Source organism: Anser brachyrhynchus, assembly GCF_964034855.1.
Source record: "Anser brachyrhynchus genome assembly, chromosome: 14".
NCBI classification, from domain to species: domain Eukaryota; kingdom Metazoa; phylum Chordata; class Aves; order Anseriformes; family Anatidae; genus Anser; species Anser brachyrhynchus.
The window spans coordinates 10,541,052-10,558,982 of record NC_137709.1 but is presented as its reverse complement, the minus strand read 5'-3'; the positions used below and the strand labels follow the sequence as shown (position 1 = coordinate 10,558,982).

Sequence of the window (17,931 nt, the reverse complement as noted above, 5' to 3'; positions counted from 1 at the left end):
AATTTGCTGTTCTCTCCAAATGTGAAAGCGCGGTGGTTACTGTTGCAGCAGGCCTGCCCCGTGCATACAGGTGTCATTAGATTTCACTTCTATTCTCAGACATTTTCTAGAGATAAAATGAGCGTAGTTATGCTTTTAAACATCAGTGAAAACAACAATAATCTCAAGCCATAGTGGAAGGAAAACTGTTGATTGTAGGTGTTAATTCATCTTCTTGACTTTGCTCTTTCAAATCAGTATTTTGACAGAAGTATTTGTGGTTCTCCAAGAACGACATCCCTGTAGGAAGTAAAACATTTAGAACTTGTGTATATTCTGGTTTAAATAAACCTCTTTGAAGCTGCGCTTCATCATACAATGAGAACTTGCAGCACGGGATGCTTTGTGATGGTGGAGTCAGAATTTCAGCTCTAGGGGAAGCTGTAAAGCTGTGCTTTGGCATGTTCAAGAACTATGTGGACTGCTAAAGTGGTTTTGTTTTTTTTAAGAAAATGGAAATTGAGAAGAAAAAAATTGAGATGCATTTATAAATGTTTGATGTATCAAGTATTTGCATTTAACTACTGCTCTGTAAAAAGTGAAATCTGCAGTGTAGATGGTAATGTTTATAGCTAATTTTCTGACTATTTCTCGTTTAAAGTTGCTTTTTGGTTGTGTGATACGCAGACTTTTGGGGCTGAAAATGACTGCAACGAGTATCTGCTTTAGAACAGCCCTCTGAAGTTCCAGATGAAATGTGGCGATGAGGTATTTCTCAATAGTCCTGGGAAGGAGGGGGAGAGGGGCAGGGTTTGCAGTCCTGTAACGTGGTGTGGCAATGTTTAAAGCACAAGTCTTGCATTTTTACAGTGGAGTTTATTAGGGAGTTCTCGCATTTCCCTTTTAATTTGCAACCTCATGTTAATAAAATACTAGACTTTTTAGTTCTACAATTAAAAATAAATCTCTCGTGTTTTGATTGGCTTCTTGTTGCACTGCCATTGCAAAATCAATCTGAAAGGGTTTTTTCGCTTGTTTTTAATTATTGTTCCAATGAACTAAGCGTTATCGCGCAATGAAATCACTGTAAGCCAGGTCACTCTGCCGAAAGTTAACGCGAGGCTCTTTTGCAATCAGCCCTGACTCATGTCTGGACGTTCAGTGCTCGGTTTTGAACGGTACCAAGTGTCCAAACCTCAGGTTGGTTTTTTTTTGTTTTTTTTTCCCTTTTGTTTTTTTAAATGAGGTGCGTGGATTTTGCTTGGAACTTGGTGGTTTTGGCTTTACTCACGCGGTGAGTTGGTATGTAAAATAACCCCTTTTTTGCCTCCCCCCAACCTTTTAATTTCCTTCTCGTCTTGCTTCACTAAATATTTAGCAATCACACTGAGGTAATTATGGAAGATTAAATTGCGAAGGGTTACGACAGACTGAACATGGGCGCTGTGTATCCGCACCACATTAAGTAATTACTTATTTTTAACTGGGGGGCTGCTCGTGCCTTGCTCCTGCCCTACACCGCCTGCCTGAGGGACGGGACCCCCCGCACCCCCTTTTGGGAATCAGCTCCCCAGCTCCGAGGGGAGACGCTTCATTTCTACCAGAATTGAACAATTGGGAATAATTTACTAGAAAACAAAGCGGGTTGGGGGGGGGAAATAAAAAAGGAGTGCCCCCCTGAGGCAGCGGGGTTGGGGGGGGGGGGGGGCTGGGGCCGGGCCTCGGCGCCTCAGGGGAGCCCTCAGGGGGCCCGGGAGGGGCGGGGGAGAACCGCCCGCTTGGCCACGCCCCCTCTCGCCTGGCCACGCCCCCAGCCCCACGTGGCCGCGCCCCCGCCCGTCTCAGCCCCCGCCGTTGGCCTCCGGCCGCCAGGGGGCGCTGCTCGCGCCCGCTCCTCTCGCGAGCTCTCGCGCGAACCCCGCTGCCTCTTGACGGAAGCGGAAGCGCCTTCCTCTCCTCTTTCCGGCCGAGCGGCGCGGCGGCGGCAGCGGGGTGAGGGCGCCGCGGGCGGGCCGCGGGCATCCGCCGCCATCCGCCGGTATCGGCCGGCATCCGCCGCGGCTGGGGGCGGGCCGGGGCCGGGACCGGGCCCCGCTGCCGGGGTCGGGCGCCGCTGGGCCTGGAGGGGCCGCTCGCTGGCCGCCGCTGAGCCCGGGGCCGTCCCGGCCTGCAGCCCGGGCTGCCTGCTCAGGCGGGGCCCGGCACCGGCACGGGGCGGTGCGCGGCGGCGGGTGGGTGGCAGGCTCCGCGCTGACCTGGCTGATTTAGGGGTCTTCCGTAGCGGAAGGCTGCGATCTTCTGGTTAGCAGCGGGCGGAGGCTTGCCGCGGGCAAGCAGAAGCACCCGGGGGGCAGCCTGTCGGTCAGGGCAGAGCTGTGCTCTGATAGACAACCTCAGGCGTGGTTATTAAGGCTTAGGAATGGCCAAGTGCAGTTCGTTTAACAAATCTGTTACGTCCTGCATAGTTTAATAGTGCACTGCACAGGCAGCCTCTAAGCGTTACAGGTATTCTATCTGTGCGAGTCTGAAACCTGCGCTCACTTCATAAATAAAGCAAATGTTTACCTTGGTGTAAAATTAAGACTACTCGATCAGATGTCCTGCACTCTCAGTACTCTTAGCTTTGGATTAGAAAGAATGGTCGCATGCACACGTAGAGCACATTTGTCAATCCACAGCATCATTGTCACTCATGGAAGAGGCTGAAACCTTTGAAATGCAGTTTATAAAATTACACAAATTGGGAGTGGGAATAAAAACAGCTGAAGTGAGCTTTTAAGTTTTAGCGTACTTAGCGTAGGCAGACGGTAGCACGAATGCCTTTGAGTTACAAGCCTCTCAAAGTACTGTTTTTCTTCCTGCAGCCAAAATGAAGTTCAATCCATTTGTGACCTCAGACCGCAGCAAGAACCGCAAACGGCACTTCAATGCACCTTCTCACATCCGAAGAAAAATAATGTCCTCCCCGCTCTCCAAGGAGTTGCGGCAGAAATACAACGTCCGCTCGATGCCCATCAGAAAGGACGATGAAGTCCAGGTATCTTTCAGGCTGTACTGTCACGCTTGAAGTTTATTCATATTTTGTTTTCCACGACAAATTCAAATCGATGCCACAGCTTTACCATGAGTCTTGTAAAAATAATACAAGTTAACGTAATCATAGGTTTGTCCTGTTGAATATTTCTTGAGACACAACCAGTGAGAAGGAAGGTAAAAGGAACATAAACGTGGCAGTAGAAGTATGTGCATTGTTCACATGCGTGATTTAGTTGCATGCATTGATTATCACTCTGGATTAAAGACTTTAAACAATAAGGCAAAGAATTGTTTGTTTTCTTTCTGTAGACTGTTTGCTACCAGTGATATGGGAAAGATCAGTTTAGAAATGAATGGAGTTAGGTGGCCTTTTTGTTTTAAAATGTAATAGAAGAGAAGTTAGGATGAAAAACAGTTGGGGTTGACTGTTACCTTTCTGGTTGAAAAGATTTGGAGTTACTTGATCAGGACTTACTGAAGGCAAAGTGAGTGAAAAGTACAGTTCTGATCCATTGTATTTTCCATGTTAGTGATCAGCTAAATCCAGTAACTGGTAGCTTTCTGGCATGAGCAGAGTTGGGAGCTCAACCCGTGCAGTTCTGGTTTTCTGATGGGATAATTAAGTTGTGTTTGCTAAGGCCGGGTGATTGTTACAGGGGTGTTTTGGAAGTATTGGGAACGTGTGCCTTCTGTGTGCTCCTGCAGGTTGTCCGGGGGCATTACAAAGGACAGCAGATCGGCAAGGTGGTCCAGGTGTACAGGAAGAAGTACGTCATCTACATCGAACGTGTGCAGCGCGAGAAGGCCAACGGCACGACTGTGCACGTGGGAATCCATCCTAGCAAGGTACAGGCTGTAAAGTGACATCTGCGGTGCAAAAAGAGGCCTTGCTGCCACATGAAAAATCTGCTGCTTGCTTAAGTAGAACCTTGTTACGGCGCGTGGAGTAACGGATTGAGATTGATTGGGATGGGCGTTAATAAAGAAAAGTTACAGGGTCACGGTAGCAGGGAAGTAATGGTTGGAACCGGGAGTTCTCAGATATTTCTGAGGCTTATTTGGTGGAGAAGTTGTAACAGACTTCAGAGTGTTCCTAAAGTGCTTTTTGGAAGAGCTTGGCGATTTTAAAGCACAAATAGTTATTTTTTTGTTTGATTGTTTTGGGAACTGATCATTTAGAACAACTCTTCATTGTTGCTGTGTGGCACTGCACTGACTAAGGAAGTGTTGGAAATGTTTGGGTAGATGCTCAGAACTGTGGTTTGTTCTTGTGGCTGTTATGCGCTAATTTTGCCTGAATCTAGTTTTAGCCTGAAGTGTTTTACAGCGTTCAGAGTTAGCGAAAACCAGGCAAAGCCTGTTTAGATCATAATAGCAAAACATTTCCAATTAAACAGAACAACTAGCCAGAAACCTAGTTTGAAGCAGATGAAATGAGTCTGCCCCAAACCTGTCATGTGGGCACGGGTATCGAAGTGCTGGTGGAGGAAATCCAGTTGTAGCAGGTTTTCTGGTCTGAAGGGTTGGTGTGTACAGGAGAGGCAGAGCAGAAGGATTCCAAAACAGCCTAATGGCTTGTGTGCAGGAAAAACATCTGAGGTACAAGGTGACACTGAGGGAACCAGCGTACCTGCAGTTGGACGTTACTTCCCTGATAAATAGCAGTGGGAGAAATTGAGGTTGGTGCTGGTCCTGCGTTTCTGTGAGCGCTCTCCCTAACTGGGAATTGGACCTCGGGAAAGCTTTGTATGCAGATTCAAGTTGTTAGTGCATGGGAACAGGGGAACGCTTTGTTGCAAGCTGGCAATGGGATGGGTGAGCGGTGTCTGCCTCTTTTAGGTAAAGGGATGATTGAGACCGGACCGCACAGTGGAACTAACCAGGAGCATTTCGTTGTACTGCAGCCTATGTCAGTTTTCTCGGATTTGATTATGTCAATTGTATTTTTAAAGTGCTCCTTTCAATAATATCAAAGTATTTCTTTCATCGCCAGTTTTGGGAGCAGAAAAAGAACTGAAGGTTGTCCAGGGGCTGAGAATCAGCACTTGGGTTTTCTTCTGCGTTGTTACAAAACGTCGCGAAGGATCTGGTAGCGAATGGATTGGGCGGATTATCTTTTGTGTGTCCATGTTAGTAATGCTTGATAATTCCTGTCCGCTTTACAACTGGTCAATAGCAGATCGTGTTCTTGGAAGCGTTCTCCACGTACGAGTCAGTGGTGCGTGGACTTCATTGTTCCCTGCAGTTACGCCAGATGTTCGGTTATTCCAGGCAGCATAGCAATGACACGACAGCAGCCAGCAGCTGTGTGGTTTTCCAGTGTTCCAAAACGCAGGTAGCATTGTTTAAAACATGGAGAAATTAATGGAATCATTCAGGTTGGAAAAGACGCATGGAGTCCAACCATCCACCTGAGGCCAGCGCTAAACCGTGTCCCACAGCGTCACGTTCACACCTCTCTGAAATGCCTCCAGGAACGGCAACTCCACCCCCTCCCTGGCGGCCTGGTCCAGCCCTGACCACCCTTCCTGTGACAAAATTCATCCCAGTTGCCACCCTAAGCATCCTCGGGCACAGCTTGAGGCCGTTTCCTCACATCCTTAGGATCTATTGCTTTCCTTTGTGGTGGTGGGAACGAGAGTCAGCTGTATGCAGGTGTAGCGCCCATTGTGTTTGAGCAGCACCTGGTGTAACGGACAGCGTTCCAATGAAGTGATGGAAGTCGGACTGACTTCACGGTAACGATTTCATTATGTAGCTGGCCCGAAATTTGGCTGCTCTTCAGTTTGCTCAAATGTTGTGGCTGTGCATCCAAGCCACGGTCCATATATTTTGATTCCTTGAATGCACCTGGAGAAACCAATACACCGCAGCGTTGTGAAATACGCGGGCAGCTCAGTCCTCAGTTCTACTCAAACCGAATTAGAGAATCTGTGTTAATAAAACGTGTGCTTTGGTAGTGTCGGAGGTGATGGGCCTAGGCCGCGCTGCGTTAGCTCTGTGCTGTCAGGCTGCTGTGCGTTACGCTGAGGACGCTGAATTCTTTGTCTTTTCCCTAGGTGGTGATCACAAGGCTAAAGCTGGACAAAGATCGCAAGAAGATCTTGGAGCGTAAAGCAAAATCTCGCCAGGTTGGCAAGGAGAAAGGCAAATACAAGGAAGAAACAATCGAAAAGATGCAGGAGTAGATTGTTTTCTTTTTGACACCATTAAAGAACTGCTAAAACTAAACCTAGTGTCGTGTCTTCTGCCTTAGGAAATCTTGATGCAGTGTCTGCTCAGCGTTTAAATACTCGTTTTAATATTTAATGCTGGTTATGTGAAAAGCACAATAACCTAAAAAGCTTTCTAAGCCTTTCTTGCTTTTAAGAACATGTTGACCTTTTCGCAGTGAAGGTGTATTTCAGCCGAAGTCGGGAGGCGTGGTGCAGGACTGCTACAATCTGGGTAACATCTAGTGCCTGGTAGACTTTTTTTTTTTCCCCAGTGATCTCTGACATTCACTTAGAAAAGCCCGCAGTTTTAAATGAAGATGTTAATTCCGTGTACCATGCACATTCAGTATTCTCTCAGGCACTTGAAGTTAGCTGTTTCTGGCCATCGGTAATTTCTTAAATTACATTTTTCCACCGATCTACGGGATTTGACACCGGAAGGTGACGTTTGGGGCCTTGCTGGGCACGTTGCGGCCCCTGAACCTGCCCCGCGGTGCCCCAGCCGCTCCCGTCGGTGCTCTCCGTGCCTGCAGAGCCGCGGTGCCGGAGGTGCCCCGAGCACCCCTGGGCGCGCCCCCCCCACCCCCGAGCACCCCTGGGTGCCGCCCCCAGCACCCCCCCACGAGCACGCGCCCCGCGGCCCCTCCCGTGCGCGCCCCCGCGTGACGTAGCGCCCCGTGATTGGCCGGCGGCGCGGCGAGGAGGCGGTCCCGCGGCGGCCGTGCCCGCGGCCGGCAGAGGCGGCGGCGGCGGCGGCCATGGCGTACGGCGGGCTGGCGGTGCCCATCGCGGCCGTCACCGCCTTCTGGGGGGTGGTCGGCGCCCTCCTGCCCTGGCTCGTCCCCAAGGGGCCCAACCGCGGGTGAGTGACCGGGGCCCGGCCCCGCGGCTCCCCCCGAGGCTTCCCCCGCCCCGCCCCCCCGAGCCGCGGCCGGGCCGGGCCGGGCCTCGCTGCGGTGTGGGGGCTCCCTGCGGGAGCGTCGGGGCCTGCTGCGACCCGGGGGTGGCGGCGGCTGCTCGGCTCCTCTTCCTCCTCCTCCTCCTCCTCCTCCTCCTCCTCCTCCTCCTCCTCCTCCTCCTCCTCCCCCTGCCAGGTACCGGCCGCCTTCTGCTGAGCCTGAGGGGCTGGGCTCCAGGTGCCGACTGCCTTCGCTTCTGTTCCTCTGACCCCGGAGGGGCCTCCCTGAATTTCCTCCCCCCCAGCCCCGCCGCTTCCTCAGTTTCCCTTCCCAGCCCTGGTATTCAGCGCCCCGGCTGGTTTTGTGCCTGGCAGCCGGGCTGGCCTCGGGTGTCCCCAGGACATGGCTGGGAGGCCTGCTCCTGGCTGTGGGAAGTGGCCCGGGGTCACCGGCAGGCCTTCCCTGCTTCTTCCTCAATTCCGCCAAATATGAATGTTGCACGGCTGTGCTTCTTCCTCAACTCGATCATTTAACAAATAGTAATAGGCCACTGCTCTACTTCTTCCTCAATTTTATCACTTAACAAATACCAACAGAGCGCTGCTGCCTTCTGATTCTGTGCTGGCACTGCATAGTGCCCTAACTTCTCATCTCGTTTTGTTTCTTTCTTCCTTTAAAAACCACCAACAAAAAGCTGCGTTTGAATTGGCTTCTTCATCTTCTAACAAAGGAAGTCAGTGCAGATTTTAACTGAGTTAGGAATTCGCGCTGTGCTGGTTAAAACTTCCAAGCGATGGCTCCTGCCTGGGACTATGTGGGAAGGAGGGGCTCCTGGAGCTCACTGCAGGCTGCGCTGGGTCTGTAGCAGTTGTCTGAAGGTTGACAAGATGAATGTGTATCGATAGGTTATTCTTATATATATACACCTATACACACACATCTTGAATGTTATCCGTGTCACAAAAGGGTTGGAAGATACTCACCTAGCACAGGTTCTTGTCACTCACTTTAGGGGGAAATATGTAGAAGGAAAATCCCTTTTTTATTAAACAAACAGAACCCTTCACTTTGCTACAAAGTTCAGTAAGGAGTTGGACTCAATGATCCTTATGGGTCCCTTCCAACTCGGGAAATTCTATGAATAGAAAAATCTTATTTCTTTTCCTCTTGTTTCAAAACCATTTCTGTATGTAGCTCTAGACTTACTACTGCCAGTTTCAAGAGCAGCCTGGCTTTTACTTCTCAGCTTAACTATCACTTCTGTCACTATTGCCTTTCAGTAAGGAAGCTAATTCTTATCTGCAGATAAAATCTCAAGGCCACTTGAAATTATTCTGTGTGCAAAAAATCTACGTTCACGATGAAAAAATTAAAGCCTCTTTGACACTGACAATTTCTGTAAGCAAAATTTTGAACATGAAGGAAATGTTTTACTGTGGTATTAGAAAATCCAGCTTCAGTAGTTGGATAACTTGCTGGTGCACATGACAGCGTGCGTAATGGAGCAAGGACGCTTACTGCGCTGGATTTTACTCCAGTTAAATACTGCTGCATGCTTCTGTTCTCCCAGTCTCTGTCAGTTCTTTTGCACAGTCTTAGCCTCTGCAGTTTGCTCAGCTGGAAGAAGTTATCAACGTTGAGTCATGTTGCATATGATCACAGCTGAACTTCTGCTTGGTGTTTTTTTTTCCTATGTATCTTGTGGTCAGTCACAACATGACTGTTAATCAGCTGCGTCTCGTTCTTTTTGCAGTGTTATCAACACGATGCTGGTGACCTGTGCTGTTTGCTGCTACCTGTTGTAAGTATAAATACTGTCTTGCCCCTTAATCAAGGTACATTTTTCACGTAAGAAATTTAGGAGGAAACTTGAGCATATGAGTCACAGAGGCCTGGATACGTGGTGTTCCTCGACAGCTCGTAGAATTCTTGGTTCTAAAGGCCTTCAACACGGAGAAGAAAAGGTTTTCCTGGTGGTGGATACTGCATTGAAATCTTGTTTTGTGTCATTGCCCTGTGGCTCTTACTGTTGAGTACTGCAGTGCAGTGACTCGATGTTGCTCTTTTCCAGTTCACTGGATTATTCATTCACAAGCTTAATGACAGTGTGTCAGGGAAGCTATGTGCAGAAGTGACTTTGAAAGGTATTTGGAAAGAACTTAGTATGGAGATTAAACTGGTGAAAGTAATTAGATCTTTCAGGATAACTTGTAATAAAATGATTACTTGAGTAATTTCAAGTACTACTTGAATAGTATTTGTACTTTGCTGAAGTATTTAGGTATTATTTACATACTGTAAGGAGCTTAACATGAATGTTTGGAGAAATGCATCTCTACTCGTTCCTAAGAACTGGCAGCGAAAAGCCATATTATCAGCGTTGGCACATTTCAGGGGACGCCTTGTTGGGTTGCCTACTGCACAGGCTTATGCACATTTAATTTACTTTTGTAATGTGATATTCAGGTTTTATGCAGGCTGTGAAGGCTCCCTACCCAGCGCACCAGTTATTTAGCAACCTAATCTCATGCTAGGTCCTAAATGCTTGGGTAGGAATGGGCAACTGGATTCTTACTTTGGCAAAGGTGTCAAAATGGGGTTCAGATTATGGTAAAATTTTGATTGGGGGGGGGGGGGGGGCTTTTTTTTTTTTTTAATTTAAGTTTAATTTCCTTGTTGAATTTCTTTTCTATACTGCATTGCAACAGAAATCATGTCCTAGTCTTCCAAAATCCTTCAAGTTCAGGATTTGCTGGTTTTGGTGTTGCTCTTTGAGGAACGACAGTTTCCTTAAAGTCAAGGCCGCGTGGCACCCACAAAATCCTCTCGATTATGATCTGGAATGTATTTGTCATAGAGCTTCCTAAGTTTGACTTCGTGTTTTGCGCACTTCAGATTTTCAGTGGTATTTCATTGTAAGTTCAGTGGGTTTTGTACTGAAGCAGATCTATTACAAAGCTCATGTCATTAACATGATTTACAATCTGGTTCTGCGTGTCCAGTGAGTGGGTGCCTCTGTCTTCATTCTTAACCTCGTGGGCTGTAACTCATGTTCTACATTTCCTTTGGCCTTCTCCAATTACACCTTGAAAAAAGAAGAAAAAGAAGAAAATCTTGCAATGTTTTAAGCCGTCAGTAATTATACCCAAGCACATAAGATATATGTATAGTTTCTGCCTCCAAGTTCAACAAAAAACAGATTTTAGAACCTGATGTTCCAAGACGGAACTTGCCGCATCGCACAGTCATTGTGTTGTCATGAATTCTGTATGGAATGTTCTTGCAGAAAGCCCCAAAGAATGGATTCTCAGGATTCTTCCTCAGATACAGCATTAGGGGCTGAAATAACTTCTCATCTCAGATCTTTGTGTGTCCTTAGCAGGTGGCTAGTGCTGTTCATCTACTTCTTCATAGGGTGGTTTGAAACTCCACTGCAGCTGCTGTTGTATTCTCTATCTTTCCTTTCCAGTTGAAATGGAGAGGGAAAAAAAATGGATTTCCTGTTATTATTAAATACCAGTTGATTGACAAATTGATTTGAATCAGACTGAATTTAACTATGTTTAAGTCAATCACATTTCAACTTAAACCTATTTCTTCTGTGTTTTGATTTAACAGTGATCAATTTGAGCAACCACATTGATCACATGGTATTAATTGGCTTATGTGCAAATTTGTTGTGTGTGTCTGTAATTTGTGTACTGATATCGTATCCAGCCACCTTTTGAAGGAGAACGTACAATCTGATAAAAATAAAAGGTAAAGTGTGTGGGGTTACCGCTGCAGAAGTACCAGGTTGTACCGTTTTGTCTGAATAGCCTAAATCTCTTTTGCAGTTTACAAAGCAGCTCCTGAAGCAGTACTGTGATATTCTACTAACCAAGGATGTTTGAAAAACACTATTATTTGGTACTGATTCTAAAAGGATTAAAATACGGTTGCCCAATTTGACATTTAAGCAGAGATAACAGGACCTTAATTTGTAACATGCAGCACAGACAGATGGCAGTTAGGGTAGGAAGACCTTTTAAAAATCTTTCTGGTAGAACATAAGGGACTTTGGTTTCCTTGTATGAGCTGGGTAATTAACACTAGCTGTTGTAGCTGCTACCCGGCAGGATTTAAGGACCTGTGGGTGGCTCGAATGCCATACCTGATTTTAGCAGCTCCAGCACACTGCATGTTGGGTACAGGGGCTTGCTTTGTCTTGCTCTGAATGCTGCATTTTGTTTTGCATTGTCATGATAGATTGTCACTTAGCAAGACGCGGGGAAAGCTTTTTCAAGCCTTGTGTTGAACGCAGGGGAGTCACAGAGCTCGGTGCCTAACCGCTGCTGCAAATTATGAGGCCCTAGCCGTACAGGGAGGAGGAACGCTGTAGACCTGTAATGCCGCCGTGCTCGGAGCCTGGCATCCAGCGTGGTCCCAACAAACAGCTTTAGAAAAGTGCACAGCGCCTGCCTAAAGCGAGGTGACGCAGCTGGGACACGCCGGTATTTGGAACGTGTTCCCAGCTCATTTAATGCACAGCCGTGCTGGGTCTGATCTCCGGCACACGGCGAGGTGAGGTGTTGGTGCACAGCGTCCCTTCCTTCCGTACAGCGCGGGGAGAAGCGTGTCCTTTAGCAGGCTTTCGGTGTTCCTATCCTCCTCCCACTGCTGGTAGTCCAGGATATTAAAGGCAGATGGTGCAGTGCTCTGGCACCCCTTTTTCTGTCTTTTGTATCTGGAAATTAACCGTTCAAAATAAATTCCATGCAGTTTTTAAGAACTAATTTGCTTTTACCATAAGTAAGTTTAATATAATGATTAATACGGCTTCAAAATATGTCGTCATCACTTAGTTAGCAAGGCAGGAGCAAGTCAACCTAATGGCTGTTGGCTCCTTTTGTTGGTGTCCTGCTGATGTTTCGGTTGCTTTGTGGTCTCTGTTAGGTATTTCAAGGCTTGCGTGGCTGATAGACTGCTGCAAGCTCGGCGCTTCGTTTTAATTGGGGCCCTAATTTGCACAAAACCAAAAGCAATAATGAAAATAAATATTTGTAATACTTAAGAGTGTTACTGATGCGTTTTCTTTAAGTCTGGCCAACGTCTTTTGCCCGTGGCTGTTGTAGCCTTTTTACAGCTGACCTGCACTTCGTTTGCTGGTCAAAGCATCAAGGTTTGTGTGGAATTTTCCATGACTGCCTAAGCACTCTGATACATTTGTGGCAGCTCCCATTACAAAGCTGCTCTGCTTTTTCTCCTCCTTACAAAGCGTTCTGGAAATAGCAGATAGATGAACCAGTGTGTTCGCTAACTGTGTTTATATAGTTAGCATTTAACGGAGACTTAAATCCATGGAAGCATCCATGGCTCTCTCCGAACCTTGTAATATTTACAAAGCAAATGTATCTTGTAACAGCGGAATATTTATTTCTGTTTAGCTTTCCTGGATATTTTCCACAAACTGCATTCCTCTTGTTCTGGGCTGTGGCTGTGGCTTCTGCAGCGTTGGTTTGTGAACGCTGCGATAAGATGGCTGTGCCTGACGAGCACGTTGTCGTGTTGATTGATTATCTTATTTGTTTTGTGTTCTGGGGGTTTTGCCTACAATTGCGCTTCAGGTCCCTGTTTCTTTGACGTCTGTGCCAGGTTTAATCAACTTTTGCTCAAGCGCTGATAGCAATTACGCCAGGCTTGCAAGGGCAGGCTGCTGTACATGGAAAATAACGGCAGATGAGGGAGAGTGGGTTTCTCAGAGCTTGGTTGTATTTTTTTATTTATTTTTTTGGTTATTTAAAGGATGCTTCAAAGGCACCAAGAAAAGGGCTGACTTTTTTATGTTGCTATATTCTGAACCTACAAATATCTGAGTGTCGTATATTTCCTGCCAAAGAGAAACTATGCGAGAGTGCTGTCGGTTGTGCTGCTTCAGATGGAAGAGGACAACTTGTTTCAGCTGCGGGATGATTTGGTCCCAGGTCTTCATTGCTGGTATCCAGGCAGCGTGTGAGCTTGAGCAAGGTTTTGATCTGATACGAGCCCTTCCTGAATACTGTCTTGTCTCCTCTGATAGTACCTGTGCTTTGGCCAAGCCTTCCCTGTATAATAAGTCCTGTAATTTGGCTGATGTTCTCTCTTTTGGGTTGGGGGGTTGTCTTGCAGTTGGCTGATTGCGATTCTGGCTCAACTCAACCCTCTCTTTGGGCCACAGTTAAGCAATGAAACAATCTGGTACCTTAAATCTCACTGGCCTTAAGGACGTCTGTCCACTGCTGCAATTTATTGACCAGGTGAGTATGTTCGCATCTGTTAATACGTGTGGTGTGTTAAATGATTCAGGAGCAATTGAACAGTAGTGTAAGCAGCGGGTTCGGCATCATTAACTGTTTTGCAGGAGAAATCGATCTTTCCAGGGACTGCAACAAAACAAACGTTGGGTGTTAATCTTGGCCGGATACTTGGGCTGAGGTGTTGTACAGCCTCTGCTACCCAGCCATGTGTGTTCAGTACGCGGGTATTTATAGGGAGAACACCTCATTTCTTCATCCAGCTGAAAAAAGTAGTTAGGAGGGAAGGGCTTGTCTATTAACAGCTAGCATGAGTGGGTTTCCTAATCTGTTACAATTGTTGAGCCCTTCTCCCAGCACACCACCGTTTCATCCAAGAACTGCCCAGGTTTCCAGGGCAGTGTCCAGTTGCCTCCATTCATCTGGGAGGCCTGAGAGGGACCTGCAGTTCCAGTGGCTCTTCATCTCCTGTCGATGTACACCGCCAACACCGAACTTGCAGACGGCTTTTATTTTAATGACAGCCTGGGTGTGCCGAGTCGTAGCTGAGCCTGGTGCTGCTGATCTGGGTAGAGCTCTTTGATGCCATGGTCGCAGTTGCAAGGCATGCCTTCTGACACCACCAGCAAAAATACACAGTTTTGTATTAAAAGTAGCACGGTGACCTCAGGTATCTCCGAAAGGGCAACATTTAGAATTGAAGGTTCAAATGAAGGTTTTGCTGCAGAAAGAAGTACCCGTGATCTCTGTTTTTAGGCTGATAACACGAAGTAGTTGAACGCTCCTAGGGTTTTTACCTGTTTTTTCTTTTTCCTCTTATTGCTTTAATTGCCTGCTCCTTTGCTCTTATTACTTTAACTTCTGTTTACAGAAGTCCAACAGCGGCAGACAAATGGCAGTCGATGTTACAGCTCAGTTAAATGCCGGCTGTAAAGCATCCTGAACATTTACCCTGAAGCAAAGCTCCACTGCTTCAAAGTAGGACTCATCCGAACTGGGGTAGTGTCAGACACCGGCATGTGGATTTGCCTGCGTCTTCTCTTTTAAGCAGCAAGCAATAAAGGTAGACGTGGCCCTGCTTCAAGCAGAGGCCTGTGATTAGGTAGCTCGGGCAAGCTGAATGCCCCGGGTGCATTTTCACTGCTCTTGTGTGGTAACACAAAAATAGTTAGCAAAAGCAGAGACTAGTGTATTCTGGTATTGGGCACACAGATCACCGAATCCCACAGTTCTGAGACCTGAAATTGAAGTGTAGTTATCTGGAGAAGTAGATGCCTCAGATTTAAAAACTGGGCTCACTTCTGCCTGATACAGGGACTGTGTGTTGCTACCAGCCAAGGCGAACTGGAGATGAGATATGACATTGTAGTCTAGGTGTCTGCTGCAAGAATCGGGGCTTATCCCCCCTCTCCTCTTATCACTTCAAATTTGTACTGAGGAGGAGAGGGAACTGCTGCGTTCTGGGATGGACAGAAAGTTCACGTGAGGAGTTCTAAACTTACTAACGGAGAATTTAAGTTGTATGTAGCGCACACATTGTTGTTACATGAAGTAGTTTGTTTTAACCTTTGATATATCTGATTGCGTTGGCTTAATTTTGAAATAAAATGAAAGTTCATCTTTGAGGGGGAAAGCATGCTTAAAGAAAAAGTAGAAGCAAATAATAATCCTCAAATACCATGGTTAGATACCATGTTCATTCTTGCCTTTAGGTAGTAGAAATACACTATTGCAGTACTCACGATTCTTCATGGTCTTGTTCGAATTACCCCTGCAGAGCTAAGTGAGTCTGGCTGCAAGGGGGCGGCTGCTTTGGTCAGGCTGCAGTGTCCTGTCTGTCACTTCTGTGCACTCAGAGGCTCTAGATGAGTTTGTCACCAGACTGGAGCTGTGAATTAGATTCCGTGTGAAAGAGTTGGGGTCTCTCTCTCTGACCTTGCAAAGAATTCCAGAAATACAGCTACCGTTTCTTTTTTGATCAGTTGTTTTTGGCTTTTAAGATGTGCTTTTGCAGTGTTCGAGGTGCATGCAATATACCCCTTTCTCTCTTCAATCTCTGTTTCAACTGAGGTGGGGATGGATTAGTATGGACAGAGTGTGAGGAGTTAAAAGGAAATGAAATACGAACTCCCGGAATACAGAGACTGTTTTTTAAAAATGAAGGTAGTGTAAGCAAACCTGTTCAATTTTACCAGTGGAGCAGGCTGAAAATGCATGCAGAAGGCTTACTGCATTCTAGTAGGGAGCTTCTACAGATGCTGACTTGATTGATCTGTGCCAAATTACAGAAGTTTGGTCTTTCTCTGTGGTCAGTATCCCTCTAATTTAAGTGATGCATCAGACGGCTGACTGTATAATCAAGTTAATGGCTCGGAAAGCAATATGTAAGGATATGCAAACTTCTTCAGCTGTGGTAAATATGGGCTGTAGCCTCTTTCCTTTTAAGCTGTGTGATGCAATGCCTGCTGTTGTCCTTAAACTTGTCTCTACAGTGTGTATTCTCAGACCAGGAACTGCCTTTATGCAAGGTCTGTCATCTAGATGGCTGGATGCTGCTACAGCAGAATTACTTGAAACTTTCTAAGAGTAGCATAATTGTTCCACCAGCTTATAATATAACTAAACCTACCTGCCGTAACTTTGGAAATTAAATTGTGAGGAAAGCAAGAAAGTAGAGATTGTTCTTTTAACTCCATAAAGATGAATTATCTACAGTTCTTGACAACTTTTTGGTGCGTTTGTGGAATGGAAATAGTTGTGGTTAACTCAACAACCAGGTCTTCAATTAGTAAATCACCTCCATGGAAAGGAATAATTAAATTGCCTCTTGCTTTGCAGGTAAAGAAGAGATTTCCTTCAGATGAAAAAACTCCACAGATCCAAAGATGCCCTTAACGTAGCTGGTTGGATACCAAGCCTGCATTAATGCCTTAACACTTGTATTGTGCTTTAAATGGCTCGTTCAAAGCCCTCTATTTTTTCCTACTATACTGTTTAAGAGTGTGCCTAATGCAATTTCTAACTCCTCTTCAGTACTGTACATTTTTATCTGTTAACTTCAGTTGTGATTAAAATTTCTAATGTTTCTTACAGAGACGTAGCTTCCCTGTTCACTTTACTCTGTAGGAACACTATATCTTAGAGGTTTGTCTGCTGTGCTATTCACCTCTGTTCTGTTTGACTGCACTTGGAAAAAAGCGTGCAATGAAACTGTACGAGGAGAAGAGAAATAATGCTGCCACATGTTGATTGCCTGTTGTTTTTTTTTTAAAGTGAGTTGTGTTTTGGGGAAGTTGAGTCTTAAATTTCTCATACCTGGAAATAAAACTAATCCTCTGCTTTATACAAAATGCTCTTGTGCCATGTTTAACTCTTCTGTGGTTTTAATCAGACGCTAGTTAGCCAGAGTTCAGCTGAGGACTAACGATGTACTTGGAAGGGGAGGATAAGATCTGTTGATATAACATAGGGAGGGGATGAGAAATGCTTCAAGACGTTGAATATTTTGAATATGTAGCAGTTTTTAAAATACCTTGATCTGCTCATCATATTTAATATTCAGCAGTATCAGTATATATTAGTATTAACTGTTTTATTTAAAAAAAGCTTTCTATTTTAGGTTCCAAGCTCTCACTCACTGCTGAAGCTACAGGAGCAATAAAACAGTTCACATGGCATATTTTGCTGGTGGTGAATTTCATGCAAAGAATTCAATTTCAATTCAAAGCCTGGACAAACAAGCCATTCTTGAATTTATATTTAGATGCTTTTCAGATAAAGACATTTCCCTGTATCTGAATGCTTAATATTTTCTTTGAAACAGATACCAGCTAGTAGCATGATTCAAGAAGATAAAAGATAATGTTTTGCCTCTGTTTTGGGAATGTTGTGCGGCCTGTTGTCTGCATTGTGATTGTCTACTACATGTGTCCCAGAAATTAACGCTGCTGAAGAATTTTTTTTTGTGTGTGTGTGTGACTGCAGGAAATTAGAACTGGCAGATTCAGTCACTGTGTTTAACAAACAACGCAGGTATCAAAGCCTGTGACAGTTTCTTGTTTTGTGACAACAGAAGAGGATGCAGAATGTTAAAATATGTATGAGAGAAGCTTGCTGGTGCTTGAAATAGATAGCCTGGATCTGCAGCGAAACACTCTGATCTACGGACGTATTTTGATAATTTTCAGAAGCTTAAAAAGAGGGCTAAAGAAACTTGACTCCACAGTGAAGTCTTGAAGACTATTGAGAAAGCGCTAGTGTCATTTCACAGGCTTTTAACGGGTTTTGTCAGTATTGTCTGGGAAATGCAAATATCTGCACAGGAAGCTGCTCTGAAGACTTTATGGAAGTTATCTTTCCTGTGCTGAGAATGATGAGTTGCTGGGGTGGATGGCTGGCCCCTTGTTTCCAGAGCTGTGTTAACAACAATGTGTGGGGGGAAAAAAAAAAAAGCATTATTTGTGTTTCCAGCTATGAGTGCTGTGGGGTACGGTGGGGAGCAATGGTGGTAACATGGATGAGTGAGTTGCA

General features: G+C 45.7%; 2 protein-coding genes and 1 long non-coding RNA gene across 5 annotated transcripts; 2 read left to right on the top strand and 1 right to left on the bottom strand.

Moving 5' to 3' along the window:
* Positions 1-1,069: 1,069 nt before the first annotated feature.
* RPL26L1 (ribosomal protein L26 like 1) lies at positions 1,070-6,246 on the top strand. Of its 3 annotated transcripts, none has more exons than XM_080555282.1 (4): positions 1,070-1,179; positions 2,844-3,016; positions 3,721-3,861; positions 6,075-6,246. In XM_080555282.1, exons 2-4 carry the CDS (start codon positions 2,849-2,851, stop codon positions 6,201-6,203), a joined length of 438 nt encoding a protein of 145 aa, XP_080411408.1. In that variant the 5' UTR covers positions 1,070-1,179; positions 2,844-2,848; the 3' UTR covers positions 6,204-6,246. The 3 variants fall into 3 exon arrangements, with proteins under 3 accessions (XP_080411408.1, XP_080411406.1, XP_080411407.1); XM_080555280.1 differs by lacking the exon at positions 1,070-1,179 and adding an exon at positions 1,863-1,971; XM_080555281.1 differs by lacking the exon at positions 1,070-1,179 and adding an exon at positions 1,938-2,017.
* On the bottom strand, positions 6,081-6,954 carry LOC308177669. The gene is made up of 2 exons (XR_013939297.1): positions 6,860-6,954; positions 6,081-6,825 (listed from the first exon to the last, which is right to left on the bottom strand). It is a non-coding gene; the product is annotated as an uncharacterized lncRNA (long non-coding RNA).
* Positions 6,909-16,751, top strand: ATP6V0E1 (ATPase H+ transporting V0 subunit e1). The gene is made up of 4 exons (XM_080555283.1): positions 6,909-7,092; positions 8,883-8,930; positions 13,277-13,404; positions 16,240-16,751. The coding sequence occupies exons 1-3, from the start codon at positions 6,989-6,991 to the stop codon at positions 13,368-13,370; spliced, it is 246 nt and encodes an 81-aa protein (XP_080411409.1). The 5' UTR covers positions 6,909-6,988; the 3' UTR covers positions 13,371-13,404; positions 16,240-16,751.
* The last annotated feature ends 1,180 nt before the right edge of the window (positions 16,752-17,931 follow it).